This window comes from Marmota flaviventris, chromosome 2 (genome assembly GCF_047511675.1).
Source record: "Marmota flaviventris isolate mMarFla1 chromosome 2, mMarFla1.hap1, whole genome shotgun sequence".
Taxonomy (NCBI): domain Eukaryota; kingdom Metazoa; phylum Chordata; class Mammalia; order Rodentia; family Sciuridae; genus Marmota; species Marmota flaviventris.
Window position 1 is genome coordinate 13,924,868 of NC_092499.1, and position 15,171 is coordinate 13,940,038.

At 56.8% G+C, this 15,171-nt stretch overlaps 1 protein-coding gene across 1 annotated transcript in view; it reads left to right on the plus strand.

The window, feature by feature from the left end:
* Ccdc88c (coiled-coil domain containing 88C) overlaps positions 1–15,171 on the plus strand; it is a 112,432-nt gene that overhangs the window by 53,239 nt on the left and 44,022 nt on the right. The window contains exons 5-10 of the mRNA XM_027931604.2: positions 3,427–3,485; positions 4,242–4,325; positions 6,341–6,481; positions 6,916–7,100; positions 7,758–7,839; positions 7,997–8,155. Of these exons, the coding sequence (XP_027787405.2) occupies positions 3,427–3,485; positions 4,242–4,325; positions 6,341–6,481; positions 6,916–7,100; positions 7,758–7,839; positions 7,997–8,155 (710 nt within the window). The remainder of the gene's footprint in view (positions 1–3,426; positions 3,486–4,241; positions 4,326–6,340; positions 6,482–6,915; positions 7,101–7,757; positions 7,840–7,996; positions 8,156–15,171) is intronic.

The window sequence follows — 15,171 nt, forward strand, 5'->3', positions numbered from 1 at the left end:
GAATCCAGGCTCCCATTTCAGAGGACAGTGGACTACATTTCTGTCCCCACGTCCACCATACTCTGTGTGTGGTGTCTCCCTTCTGGTGGCTTTGCACACAGCTTAGGTCAGCTTTTCTGCGTTCTGAGCCTGGAGAAGGGCTGGGCTTCATTTCTCTGTCTGGCTCCCAGGGGCAGGTAGTAAGTAGGTCAGTAAGGTCTTTCTTAGACTCAGCCATTGACTCAGGCTGTCTGGGATCCCCCTGGGGTTCCCCCACACTCAACAGAGTGTATTCCTGGGCTGATGGGGGTGTCTGATGTTTCTGGGCGCCCTCCTGCCCGCAGGGGTTGCTTGTGACTCACCAGCACGGAAATCCACAGGGCTTCATGCCCCTCCTTCTCGCCCTGAAAACCTCTCCAGCAAGCCGACCCCAAGACGTGATCACCCGAGAACCACGGAGCTCACTCACCGCTGGGCCTTTGCCCAGCCCTTTCCTGTGCCTCACCTCTCCTCCACATCCATCTGTCCTCCTCCTCCTGGGGCCCGGCTTAGTTGTTTCCTCCAGGAAGCCTTGTCTGACCCCATCACACACTGGAAACCCTTCTCCTGGGCTCTGTGACACCCCTCAGCGTTTTGAAGCTATTGGTTTGCTCATCTGTCCCCACATCCGACTGTGCTCGGGACTGTTGATGGCTGAGTGGTCAGAGCCAGTACTTAGCAGGTGCTTGGCAGGGAGCTGTTGGTTCTTGGTCTGTTCGACTGGGTTTTGTCGGCAGGGACCCGGGAGAGTCTTCTGGTGTGTTTTGAAAGTATTCAAAACCCACAGTTGGGTTAATTTTTGAAGTAGCCGGTCTGACTACTGGAACCCTGAGAGCACTCAGATAGGAGCTGCGCATGAGCAAGGAGGGGAAGTCCAGTCCCCTTCCCCACTCCTCCCTCGAGGGGTGTTCCTCTTGCTCAGTCTGGAGGGAGTCAGGGAGGCCCTGCCTCACCCAGCAAGGCCCAGTGGATTTCTTGGTGCCCGTTTATTACCAACAGGTCAAATATTTTTTGCATGAAGATTTTTTCTAAACTTGGTTCTCTGCCTTTGAAATCTTTCCTCCCGTTTGAAAGTTTAGCAGACAGGAATCTGTACTTTGTGGCTAGTGTTCTGGGTCAGATTTCCTTTTCTTGAGGCTTGGTGGCTGGATGAAGGGTAGCTTAGGGCGTGGCTGCAGTGCTGAGCCCACCGCTCCTCTCTGAGCAGCCTCAGTGTAGTCTCCAGGCTCCCCTGGTGTGGGCGCAGGTTCCGGCCTCGCCCTTGCTGTCTGAATGCCGGCTGGTATTCCTGCTGCTGGCAGTGGGTCTAGCCAGCACCGTTCCCTCATCCATTCTTTCATCTGTTCATTTCTAATGGCCAGAGGGCAGCGGCAGTCTGTGGGGTGCAGGCTGCATGTTGGTGGTTCCTACACTGTCAATCTCCTCTGGGTGCTTAGGTACCGCCACCTCCCACCTTTACTGTTTCTCTGTGATAAAAACATGGGGAAATGGAGAACCCTCTCCTGGAGCCCTTCTGAGTGTGTGACATGCTGCTGTCCCTGCAGCTCCCCGTGTGAGCGGATGCCAGCACACACACCTCCTATGGCCTCCCACCTGCTGACCAGGCTCCCCTTGCCTCCGTTTGCTGTTCACCCGCTTTGGCCCTGGGTGGGGATCTCTGGAGCTGACTTATTCTGAGGGTGGCACCGTTGGGTCCTTGGGGCATTTGCTGTGAATAGAGAAGGTAGATTTCTGCACCGACTCTGACTTGTGCCTGGGCAGCTCCGCAGCCCTGATGGTGCTTTCCCCTGCGCCTCCACACTGTGGTCACGGCCCAGGGAGCGGCCTGCAGGAGGCTGAGCCATGAGGGCTGCGAAGGATCTGTGCTTTGTCCACCCAGGGCGCCAGGGGACACCTGCCAGTGACCTGTGGCCCGATGGGCAGCCTGAGCTGTGCCATACGCTGGGTGGGCGAGGCCCCTTTTTTGTTACCAAAGCTGAGAGGAAGCAGCCAGCCAGTCCCCGGTGTTGACCAAGAAGGGAGCCACTGTGACGAACGTGGTCTGTGGAGCAGAGCCTCTTGGGCCAAGTACAACACTGCATGGAGAGAGACAGACAGACAGACAGACAGACACACCCCGCGGCCCTGGGTGGCTGTGAACTCCTGGCTCGCTCCCAGTTCTGAGATGAGCCAGACACTAGTGTTGGAGGAGAAGCCGTTTATAGCTGGGTCTCCGTGGAGGGGGTCTAGGCGGGGGTCGCAGGAGACTCCACTCCTTGTAGCCCCGGGACAGGGCCTTGGCTTCCTCCCCAGCAGTCTCTGGTGGGTGCTGTGGGCCATCCTGGCACAGTGCGAGTGGGTGTCGTGGGTCTTTTGAGAAAACGCTATTTTTGGCAGGTCCCTCTTACCCACATGCAACAGGATATGATGAAAGACAGAAAATCCCCAGTTTGATTTTTTTAACCTGAAAGGGAACCCTGCTCGTCACCAGGCCAGCTGCCTCCTTGATAGGGATGTGGCAGCAGAGGCTCAGAGTCGGGACGCAGACTGTCCGGGTCACAGCACTCCTGAGGGACCGAGGTGTCGTAGAGCCAGGTGTTCCCCCTGCCTGGGGATGGAGCAGACGAGGACACGGTTGGCTTCTGAGCACAAAGTGACCCACTTTGAAATAGTGACGTACTTGTGGCCTGTGGACTGGAAAGTCGAGGCAGAGTGTTAAGAGTTGGTCAAGGCTGGGAAAGTGGGAGGACACTCGGTGCGTGAAGAGTCGGCCACTCAGACGTTCTTGGTAGTGTCAAGGAACGGGACCTGGAAGGAGCTGGCTGGGCCGTCTGTGGCCTTTGTGCGGTCGGCAGCCTCCTGTTAACAAGGGCGTGTGCTGTCGGGTGTGCTTTAGCCCACTCCACCAGACTGCGGCACTCGGGAAGAGGGCGGGGGACCCAGGTGGAGTTAGGTGTGGATCACGGGGACAGCACGCCCAGGCTCAGCTGTCCTCCCTGCCTGTTAACGAAGGGTGAGCTGTGCACCCTGGCCTCCTTCCTGTGGGGACTGTCCTCTCCTGCCGTGCTTTGTCAGCTCACACACTGCAAGTTGATGCCGATGCTGACGTTCAGTAGTTGCCGCGCGGGGAGGTCTGTGGTGTGTGAGTAGGAAGGGGCCTCAAGTGTCACACACAGAATTCTCACCTGGTAAAGTCTAAATTCATATGTAGAAAAGAGGCGGAGCTCGGGGCTGGGCTGGGGTCAGTGGCAGAGCACTCGCCTGGCATGTGAGAGGCACCGGGTTCGATTATCGGCACCACAGATAAATAAGTGAATAAAATAAAGATCTATAAATTTCTAAAAAAGAGAGACGGAGAGTGTGGCAGTCCCCGGGTCCCACTGGGAGGTTCGTGGGGCTGATCTGATCGACTGTCGTTCTTCTGCGCAGGGAAGAGCATGGAGGAGATGAAGAAGGCGCTGCTGCTGCTGCTGGGCTGCGCCGTCCAGGTAGGGCGTGGCCGGCACGGGCAGGGGCCTCAGCCATCGGGGTTTGGATTTGTGGGGACCAGGTGTGCCCTTCGGTCAGGTGGGGTGACACCGCCTTCAGTCCAGTGTGACAGAGGCCTCTGGGTTCCCGGCAGAGAATGGCCACGTCTTAGGTGGCAGCTGTTTCTAGTACCAGGTACCTTGGGGAGGAGGCCTGGTGAGGACCCCTGCAGCCCAGGTGCCACTAGAAACTTGTCCCCAGTAAAGGAACATCTGGAGCAGGGAGCTGTGGACTGCCCAGCTCTGGGCCAGATTCGACCTGCCGCCTGTTTTCATAAAAAGTTTATTGGAACACAGCCGTGGCCTGTCCAGGGCTGTTACCTCTGGCTGCCTTTGTATAGCAGCGGCCGAGCTCAGCAGCCTCACTCAGCGCAGACCAAGTGTCAAGTCTGAAACTGTGACTGTGCGGGCTCTTCACAGAGAGGGTGTGCCTCTGGCCCGAGCCTGAATCTCTAGGTGTCGAGGTCTTGTTTGAAGCATGGATTTCTGAGTCCCACCCAGTGTTTTCCATCAGGGAGGGGCTTTTGAAAACAAGCTCTTGAGCCATTTTCAGAGAAACCTCAGCCCAGGGTGGGCAAGAGGACAAGGTGGCCTTCTGTAGGAGACAGCCAGGCTGGGGTGGGCAGTTCACTTGAAACTGACTGTGGCTGTAGATGCGGCCCTGGGTGTGCCCTCGCTCAAAAACATGCTTCTGTTAATGTCCACCACCCTTCACAGTGTGAGAGGAAGGAGGAGTTCATCGAGAGAATCAAGCAGTTGGACATCGAGACCCAGGCGGGCATTGTGGCCCACATCCAGGAGGTAGGCGGCCACTCCCCGGGCAGACGGGAGGCAGCGTCACTTCTCTGCATGGTGGCAATGTTTAAAGGCTACATCACCCATGGATGTTTTCTGCTAATTTTAGGTTTCAGACGCCATAGTCAAATTGATTCTATTTGGAAAGGTAGCCATCAGCAAGCCCAAATAAAATAGGAGTAAAAATAAAAATTAAAAAAAGCCACCTCCATCAAGTCTTTCTGCCTTCTTCTTGCCTTATATGGACTCAGACTATTTTTAAAAGCTGTCAAGTGGTTTAGGCTCAGAATTTGATTTACAGGCCCTGAAAATGTATTCTGGCAAATGTCACCCTGCTCTGAACGGTTGATCTTTATAGAGATTCTCCGCTGCTGTCAATGACACGCAGAGAAATAGACGGCTGCCACGTGGTGGTGGGGTTGGGGTTCCCCCCAGCACTGCTGGTTACAGCCCCTCACCCTCTGCCCTCCTGTCAGTGCTTCTTGGTGAGGCAGGTGCCCACACTTAGGGTTAGGTGTCTCGATGGGGCTTAGCACTCGGGCTAAAGGGACAGTGGAGACGCAGGAGCTGGGGTGAGATGGCAGAGGCGGCTGAGCCACAGCTCCTGGGGTGGACAGAGGCAGCGGGGCCAGGGTGTTGCTGGGTAGTGGGTTCTGAATTAGAGTTTGAAGCAGGAGACAGATGTGGCTCATGGTGGACCGGGGTCCAGCGCCACCAGAGGAAAGTCAGTACTTCAGTGAACACTGGCAGCCCTTGCTGGCCACCTGTCAGCCTGTGAACTGTTCTCCCTCTCGTTTCCCTTGTGTGCTTTGAAACTGTACCTGCCCAGGAACGAGCTCCCCGAGGCTCGTCAGGTCTTTACCACTCGATGCTTTCTGTGCCTGGACCACAGGACACGAACACACACATCCAGGAGAGGCCATGTGATGACCAGTTAATGGCTGGCCCTGGCCACTGGCTTCAGAATTTATTGGTACTTAAAAAACATTCAGGTGCCCAGGACCCATGAGGGATCTGCTTGTTAGAATTGGGAGAGATGAGCCTTTAATTGAAAGCTCTGCTGGTGACGCTGTGTTGCTGGCATCGAGTCCTGGAGCCGAGCCCCAGAGCCCCTGAGCCCGAGGGTTTTCCCAGCCCTGGGAATGGAGCAGCTCAGCACCTGGCCTCTGAATCCCAGCCCCATCCGTGTGATGGGGTGAGATCTCTAATTCAGAGATCAGCTCTGTCCAGGCTTGTCCTTCATGAGCTGGGGAGAGAGGAAAGCGGGTGTTGTCCCTGGAGGAACTGAAGGGCCCTAGAGAGGGCTTTGTTTTTGCTCTGTGTGTGTTTTAAAGCTGTTCTGGCATTTTTACTGCTCTGAATAACTTCAGAACTTTCCTGGAGCGATTCACTGAGTGGATGCCCTTTTGTTTCCCTTTTCTGAGGTCTGAGAACTGTAATGATGTTCTTCCAAAAGCCAGAGGATGGGTCCGACCAGATCCCGCTCCCTGCTGACGGAGAGGCATGGAGCCCGCTGGCCTTCTGTGGCTGTGGGCTGAGATACAGCCCTCCTCAGAATCGCTCTAGATTTTGAATAGAGCAACCCACGGTGGCCTGGGCCCCCCATGCTGGCGGGGGAGACTTGACATTGGCCCTGTTTGCACTAGATTTTACTTTGAGAAAGAACTAAAGTCCCCTTCCTCATCCTTCTCCCCGGAGGCCTGCCTGCATTGTACATAGATATTCGCCTCAGTGCAAATATCCTGTTATCCCAGGACCTTCCAGGGGGACAGTTGTCAGGGGTTCTTTCTGGTATCTGAAAAGGTGAAAGCAGAGCGGTGTGCATGGCGGGCTCCTCTGACGACTTGGCCCAGCCTTGCTGAAGGGGCGCTGCTCTCCACGCCACAGGGACTGATAACGCGGGAGTGAAGCAGCCTCCTCTCTCCTGTGCCCTCCACTGTGTGGCCGTTGGCAGGCAGGAGCTCAGGAACCCCAGGGCTGCCCTAGCTGGCCTCTGCAGTGCTGGACATGTGTGCCCGCAGGTGACCCACAACCAGGAGAACGTGTTCGACCTGCAGTGGCTGGAGCTGCCCGATGTGGCCCCTGAGGAGCTGGAGGCGCTGTCCAGGAGCATGGTGTTCCACCTGCGCAGGCTCATTGACGAGCGCGACGAGAGCACCGAGGTGCGTCCGCCTGTCGGGACAGCTCGGCCGGCGATGGGCTCGGGGCTGGCCTTCCTCCTCCATCTAGGGCTGGACACCTCCCTGTCCTGCTGGCCGGATCTGCTGGGGGTGGGACATGGGTGATGCCCACTTGTTCCTGGTGATGCCCCTGCAGTGAATGATGAAAGGGACAGAGTGGGCAGAAGCTGACCAGGAGGCCCAGCTTGGGGTCCCTTCTCCACTCAGACCCTCCTTCCCTCCTCTCTGTCCCACTAAATACTTAAGCTCTGTTTGAAGACCTGCACTGTCCTCTCAGCGCCCGCCTCTTGGTTTTGCACTCTCAGCTGAAGGCTTCTCTTCTCCGGGTGGTTTTCCACCCACTCTGAGCCTGGGCAGTGTGCCGGGCCCCGGGTGCGCTGCCACTCGTCCCTTCTGTCCGCCCTCTCCCCTTGCAGCTGATCGTGGACCTGACGCAGGAGCGGGACTACCTCCAGGCGCAGCACCCGCCCAGCCCCGCCAAGTCCTCCAGCGCCGACTCCACGCCCAGCCCCACCAGCAGCCTCTCCAGTGAGGACAAGCAGCACCTGGCTGTGGAGCTGGCCGACACCAAGGCCCGGCTGCGTCGTGTCAGACAGGAGCTGTGAGTCGGAGAGCTCTGTGTGACCCTGGGGCTGGTGGGGGCCACTGTGCGTTTGCTCTCTGACTCTGGGACCCAGCATCTGCCCTCTGTGAGCCCCACAGGGAGGGGGACTTCGTCCTGGTTTGGTGGCTCCTGTCCACCCAAGGGTTGCTGATTGTCAGAAGTAGACTGCTGTCCCCAGGCCTAGTTGGGATCAGGATGATCATATAGGTGTGTTTCCTTGGAGGGAGTGACAATGGGGAGCCTCGCATAGTGGCCCCAAACTGCATCTGGAAAGCCTGTTCTCCCCGTTTCCTGCACTGATGAATGTCATTCACCCGTCACCTAGGGAGCTACCTGCCCATCCTTGTCCCCACACAGCCCACTCGTGGACTCCTACAGCTGTGGCTGGGGTCTCCTTTCCTGTCCTGCATGCTCACAGGGAACCCTGTGGGATGGATGTAATTTGAGGGCAAGCGTTACAAACTTTGCAAGAGAAGATCCGTTTTACCCAGGGACGTTTTTGCAGACCCCATAGGCAGACAGATCCCCTTCCCACACCCAGAAGCCCTGGTCACCTCGTTTTCTTGCCGTGGTCTTGGGAAGTGGTAGCCTGTTCCCAGGGCCTGCCATGGAAGACCCTTCCCCACACTCCTCCTCCCTCTCCTGCCCCTTCAGCGAGGAGAAGACAGAGCAGCTTGTGGACACCAGGCATGAGGTGGATCAGCTGCTGCTGGAGCTGCAGAAGGTCAAGCAGGAGGTGAGCGGAAGGCCTGGCCGTGTGTCCTGGGTGGACGGGGCTGGGGTACCCTGCCATGGGACCTGGAGGGTCCTAGACATGCCACGTTTTAGGGACTTGGCCCTTCCCTGTCCGGGGGTGACCCTGAGCTGGCTCCCTGCCTATGCCCTCCTTGCAGAATGTCCAGCTGGCAGCCGACGCCCGGTCTGCCCGTGCCTACCGGGACGAGCTGGACTCGCTGAGGGAGAAGGCGAACCGCGTGGAGAGGCTGGAGATGGAGCTGGTCCGCTGCAAGGAGAAGCTGCACGACGTGGACTTCTACAAGGCCCGCATGGAGGTGGGCAGGTGGCCGGCTTCCAGGCGCTCCGCTGGACGGGCCCGCGGAAGCGCCTTCAGACTAGCCATCCTGGGAGGACTGGGGGGTGGGAGCCAGAGACTGCCATGGTGGACGCTGCCCTGCACCTCAGCCTGTCTTCCTAAGGACCTCCTTGTGCCTCTCCTGACTGTCATGGGTGTAGGAAGGGACATAGTTGACAAGGACACTGGTCCCTTTAGGGGTTTCCCTTCTCCTGGTTCAGGCCACAACAGTGACCTTCTGTTTGTGTGTTCCCCACTGCTGAGACTTGGCTGTCTCTGGGTGACTTTCTGGGACTTGGTTTCCTCACCTATGAACAGGAGTAGTGGTGCCACTGAGGTCCGAGGAAGTGGAGGGTCCCTGAGCCGTAACTCTGGTGCACCCTCAGTGGGGGAGGGCTTCTTAACCTGACTTGATGTGAGTTTACGTTTTTGATTTTGTCTGTGGTATTGGCAGGCTAGCCGGGTCTCCTGGGCCAGAGATCCTCCCCTCTCGGCCTCCCAAGTTCTGGGGCTATAGGTGTTTGCCATGTGCCTGGCTCAAGGCCTCGTTTTAAATCCTGTGGAGGTTGTGGGTGGATACAGGTGAAGAGGTTAAGGCTGAACTGGGACCCAGACCCAGGAGGGTCCCTGATGCTTCGACCTCTCACCCTGAGGCCCCATGTTGGCGGTGGCTTCGGGGACCTTTTCTGAGACACGGGAGTTTTGCCTTCCGCTCGTCCCAGGGCCTCAAAGGTGGTGCTGGTTACCTGTGTGAGCTTGTGCCACTGAGGAAACATGAGCCTGGAGAGGCCAGGGTGTGGGCACATTGTTGAGGGACTTGTTGGCCGGGGGCTTTCTGCGGTGGCTGGGCACAGGCCTGGGAGTGTCCGTCCCCTGCTGTGCTGAAGGCTTGGTTGGTGCTGCAGCTGACCCTGGGCCCTGGGCTGATGGAGGTGGGCTGGAAAAGGCTGAGTGTAGTTTGTTCCTCAGTGTGTCCCCTGAGGAATGAGGGTGACAGGGTGACTCTCAGTGGCCCTGCTGACAGGTCCTCCTGGATGCTGTATAAAGGCAAACTAGGCCTGAGCAAGGGGTGAAGGACAGGCCACGGCCTGGCTTTGTCTGGAAACACTGGCTCTGCTGATTCTGAGGCATGAATCCTGGCACAGACGGTCCTCGGGCCTAGGCATGTGCCTGGGAGGGTCGGAGCGTCATGCCCCGGCTTCTAAACCCTGCCTCGGCGGCTCCTGTATGTCAGGGACTGTGTGCAGCCCCCAAACACAGGGTCAGGAGTGCAGTGTGACACCCGGGGATCATGACCACACTTTGTCCCTTGGATGTGGTGGGTCCCAGGGGCCGGTCTCCACATTCATTCCTGGCCTTGGCCAAGCCTCCTGCTCCCCTCGGCCTGCCCTGCCTGCCCTGCCTGCCCCAGGCACAGAGGGTCTGGAGGTGAGCTGTGTCCCTTCAGCTGGAGCCTCTAGGCTTCTGGGGGGATTTACGTGGGGACCCATTTTCTCAAATTTCCTGCTTCGGTGTAGTAATAGTAGTTTTTTCATATCGATTAGTAATTCTCATAATGAAAATTTCCTGTGAGTTCAGCAGTGCTTTTAAGTTTTATATCCATTTTATCATTCACCAGAGAAGATAGCGTCCATGAGATCTTTGCTCCCAGGGAGGGGGCGACGTGCATGGGTTTACGGACACCCAGACATTCCCAGCTGAAAAGCTGGGCCTGGCTGACGGAGTCCAGGGCCCTGGAGAGAGTTCTCTTCCCGGGTGCCCATGGCCTCCTGACTCCGGTGGCAGTGAGGACAGACAGCAGCACTGGTGGCTCCTCCTTGAGTACTTTAGGCAGGTTTGCGGACTGTCTTCAGCCTTTGCTCAGGTGGCTTAGAACAAACACTCCGTGGTCCCTCCCAGGCTTGAAACCTCCGTGTGGGGGGGACTTGGCCTCCTCCCTGCAGGGACATTGACCGGGTAGAGTGGAGACAGTTCTGGAGAAGACGGGCTCCCTGCCTCCGCGAGGAAGCCTGCAGCTAGGACAGTGTCTGAGTGCCAGGCAGAGGAGGCCACCTCCCGCCCCTGGGGGCTCCGAAGGCTTTCCTGGGGAGGCGATGGCGGAAGGGGTCCTGAACTGGGGCAATCAACTGGGGACAGCCATGAGGGAGAAACGGAGCAGTGTGCTGGGAGAAGGCAGCCGTGAGGTCAGTCACCCAGTCCTGGGGTGCTGGGGTGCTGGGAACGTGGTGGGAGACGAGGCTGGAGCAGGTTGTAGCTACGCAGATTATGTGGTGTGCCATCCTTACCAAGTGTCTTGGCACGAGGGCGGGGAGCACGGAGCTGCCTCAGGAGCTGCCTCAGACCGTGTGCACCCGCGCCCATGCTTGTGGAAGGGTTCCATTGGGCTTCACTTTGCAGAGCTGGTGGCTGCTGTCCTGCTGTGGAGCCCTGGCTTCTCAGACACCTGCAGAGGCCTAGCACAGGAGCACAGGCTCCCTGGAGCCCTGAGCACTCAGGTGTGTGCTGGACTGGAACTCAGAGACCCCGAGACAAGTTGCTTTGCCACGAGATCTAGGTGCTGTCTGGGCCCATGGAGATGGAGATGACTGTCTCTGCCCAGCAGCAATGGCCTGAGCCAGCCCGTCCCTCTAGTGCTCAGAAGGCTGTGAGTCAAGGGGCCAGCGCTGTGTAAATGCACAGTGACTTTAGTGGGTCTGTTTGTGTTTCAAATGTATCCAACTTAATTTAAAAATCCAGATCTTCTTCAGAGTACAATGGTGCACGTTCTAATTCACCCTGAGACTCCTTAAGAATAATGTCTAAGTGAGTAAAACAGCACTGTGTAGAAATGTGTCTGAACTGAGGCTGACCTGCAGGTGTTATAACTGTAGATTAGAGGCCCAGGTACAAGGTGTGCTCACCCAGAAAATAAGAGAAAGTGGGTGGAGCCAGGGACGGAGGATGAGACCAAGCACATACAGCAGAAGGCTAGTTGTACAGTCTAGGTGGTGTGTGCAGAGGTGTGCATGATACAGTTATTTAGACCCTTTAGTAGATTTTATGTTTTTTTATGATAAAACATTGGTGGCTGGAGTATGATCCAAGTTAAAAGGACAGAAGGGACATTTATCTTTTTTTTAAAAAAATATTTAGTTCGTCAATGGACCTTTTATTTTATTTATTTATATGTGGTGCTGAGGATCGAGTCCAGTGCCTCACACATGCTAGGCAGGCGTGCTACCACTGAGCACCACCCCAGCCCCCCTTTTTTCTTTTATATTCTTTTAGTTGTCAGTGGACATCTACCATTTTAAATAAGCTGTTAACTCACCTCAGTTTAAATGGGAAAGTTAAAAACATCCATCAGTTTAAACCTTCTCTAAGATTTGGCTCTAGATTTCTCCAGATGTGTGTCAAGATCAGCCTTTTCAAAATGCATGTCTAGTAAGACCTTGTTTCAGAATAAAAAAAGGATTGGGGTTGTGGCTCAGTAGGAGAGTGCTTGCCTAGCGTGCATGAGGTCCTGGGTTCAATCTCCAGTAGTGTGTGTGCGTGCGCGTGCATACACACACACACAGTTTTTGAGTCTGGGGAGAAGCGAGAGGTCTTGTCTCCTCGGGAGTAAAGCCTGGGAAGGCCCAGGAGCCTGATTGTGCGTCTTGTGTGGCTTTCCACATGTGTGACACTTCTGGGTTCATTGGGGTGACAGGTGGCCCATATGTATCCTGACCCTGAGAAACTCAGCACTGCAGATCCCCAGAGGGAGAACACATTTGTGCTGCAGGGAGGGGACACAGGTCTCAGCCCTGGGCAAGGTTGGTTAGAGCGACGTGGAACACAGAGCTGCATGGCTTGTTTTTAGATCCTGGCAGCCTTTTTCCTGTGGCTGTAGGTGTAGTCTACATAAGGGTTGAAACTGCTACAGAGAGGAGCAGTGGAGGGCTCCCTGCAGACGGAGGAAGTGTGGGACGTGTACTGGGGGCCCTCGGCCTCCCTTTATAAACTGTAGTCTGCTCAGGGCCTCTGGCAGGGGGTTGCCTCATAGGGCCACATGGGAAGAGGGCAGCGGAGAGAGACTTTGCCTGGAAGGTTCTCTTTCCCATATTTTGTGATTGGCTGAAAATTTCCACTGAAAGCAAAGGACAGGCTGAGGTGCTGCAGTGTGTCCAGGCAGAGTGGACGTGGTCTTGCCCAGCTCCTGTGTGGATGGACAGTTTTCCAGGAAGTGCTCGTTTCAAAATAAACAGCCTAAGAGGCAGGGACCCACACCTGGGCACAGTCCTGGCTGAAAACAGCAACTTGCTGGGTGTCAGGCAGGTCTTGCCCTATCTATAAAAGGAGCAAGTGTGGTCTGGGCCAGTGGGGCGCTCCTGCCCTGGCATCTGGGCATAGGGGCAGGTTGGCTTTTCCCAGCCCACCCTCTCTTCAGGGAGCCCCCAAGAGAAGGTAAGGCCCCTGGATAGGTGCTGGCAGTGAGGAGGCAGCTGGAGGAGTGGGCGGTCATTGACAAGGCCCAGCACCCAGGAGCTGGGGTTTGTGATCCCCCAGCCAAAGCCATACCCCTAAGGCATCAGTGGCCCTGCTTAGGATGGGGATGGGCTGGCAAGATCTGCTGTGGGTGTGGTCTGCTCTGCCCATCTGGGCCTGGGAGATGGGGCCAGCCCTGCCCACTTCCTCCGGGCCTGCCCTGTTGCAGGCAACCCGCTCACCCTCACCATGAGGTTCCCACAGCCCTCATGGACATCTCTGTCCCCTTCAGAGGGAGAAGTTGCCTAGGAAATCTTGGCTGATTTGAGTCCCCTGCCTCCAGTCTGTAGGCTGCCCCCCGCCCCCCTGCACTTCAGGACCCACGGGAGTTGGGGCTCAGCATGCCTGGTTCCTACCTTTACCTGCCACCCTCCCATCTTCTGTCTGGCATGCAGCCACTGTCCAGCATGGGGCAGCTCCCTTGTTGCCCCTTCCCACCCTGGCCCAGGCCCTGGCATTCCCCATCCTCTGAGCCCATGTTCCCACCTCCCAGCAAATCCAGACTGGCCAGGTGCATCCCTCAGTCCTGCTGCCACAGCGGCTGTAACAGCGGCTCATCAGGCGTCTCTTAGGGAAGAGGCAGCCCTGAGACCGTCCCCACGCCCCTCGCCCAGCACTCGCCTGCAGCTCTGGCCAGACAGGCCCTGCGGGAGCGGGGGCTTTGCACAGAGCCTCCTAGGCCTGCCCACCCTCTCTGCTCACTCATCCAGCCCCATAGGGCTTGGGCGTCACAGAGGGGGCTGATCAGGTGGGTGGGTGAGCTCTGCAGGCCGTGACCACCACCTCCTTCACTTTTCCTTGGGAGAGCCCCTTCTTAGCCTGGGTGGTGCTTGTCACTTGGTGTTGTCCTGATATATTTTCTTGTCTGACTCCCAGCCAGACTGTGAACTCGGAGAAGATGGGGTCTGTGCCTTACTGACAGTGATTCCTCTGGGCCCAGCATGTTGTCTATTCAGGGGTCACTAAACTACAGTCCATAGGTCAAGTCCATTCTACCATCTGATTTTACAAATAATTTTTTTTCTTTGTACCAGGGATTACAGCTGTGTGCCACAGTGCCTGGCACAAATAAAGTTTTGTTGGAACAGCCACACCTGTTTGTTGTGTCTGGCTGCTCTCAGGTGCCCCTGCAGGGCGGAGTAGTTGTGATAGACTTACTTCTTGCAGTGCTGGAAGTATCTACTCTCTGGTCCTTTGAAGACCCAACATCTGGCCCCAGCAAGTGCACAGTAAGGCTTCCAGATGAGCAGTAGTGACCTTGCTGGTGGAGCCAGGAGCCATGGGAAGCCCTGCTACAGTGTTGCACTTGGGCCCTGCAAGGTGTAGCAGCCAAGATTGGTTCCTCTCCTTTTTTAGATGAGAAAAAAGAAGCTTAATTAATAACTTGTCCAGCATCGCAGTTGCTAAGCAGGTGGACCGGGGATCGGAATGTGACTGGCTGCCTTCAGGGCTTGACCGCCTGCCAGGGAATGAGCACGAGCCTGCGCCTTCATGAGAAGGGGGAGACAGAGGACAAGGAAAGGGGGTGTAGAGAGCCGTGTGCCAGAGGCACCCTCAAGGGGACACTGGGCTGCCGCTGTATTCCAGCAAGGGCCAGCCTCACACTGTTCATGTGGGACCGAGGCCTGTTGTAGCAGGGAATGTCACAATCCAGGGAACTCGCTAAGTTCTGCGATGGCAAGGAGACGCTCTGCTCCAGCTTGGGACCCCCCTGGAAAACTCCTTTTTCTCCTGGGTGCTGGGGTGGAACCCAGGGCTTCGTGCACACCAGGCAGGTCTGTCCCACTGAGCTGCACCCCAGCCCTTGGAAGCCCTGGTGGCTGCTCCGTGGGCAATGCTGGGTTGAACAGTGACCTACAGGGTTGTGGAGTGACTGACACGGCAGCTGGGGAGAGGTGCCCCACAGAGTCCTGTGCCTGAGTGCTGCTCCAAGTCACCATGGCAGATTAGAAGCCACTTGGGTATAGGCCCTCTGGCCTGTGATTTCATAAATGTAGTCCCTCAGCTGCTGGCTGGGCAGGGTCAGGCCTCTAAGTAGCCTCCTGGTTTAGTTGTGGTCAGAACCATAGCGGGGTGTGCTGGCCTTGGGGTCGTCTAGAGTTGGCCTTCTTGCTCCTGCACAGCAGCCCCTGGGGAGCCCCTGGCTTGGGGAGCTTGGTGCAGTGTCTTCCAGATCTGCTCTTCTGAGGCGGGTGGGCCTCTCCATTGCCAGGGACAGGAGGAAGTCGAGGCATGTGGGGGGGATTTGTTCTCTTGGATACATGTCCACAAGGTCACCTTTGTCCATCCCTGGCTGTTAGAAGTATCTGGGTCCTTCAAAGTTCCCCTCACTGGTGGCTTGGCCGACAGGTGTTTTGCACACTTACAAGAGGCTCTGCAGAGTAGAGTTTCAGTCTTGCTCCAAGAGTTCCCAGTCTGGGGAGGAGGACAGGCCAGCCACAGTGGTTGAGAGAAAGTCCTGGAAATGAGTGCCAGGCACTCCTGGCTCAG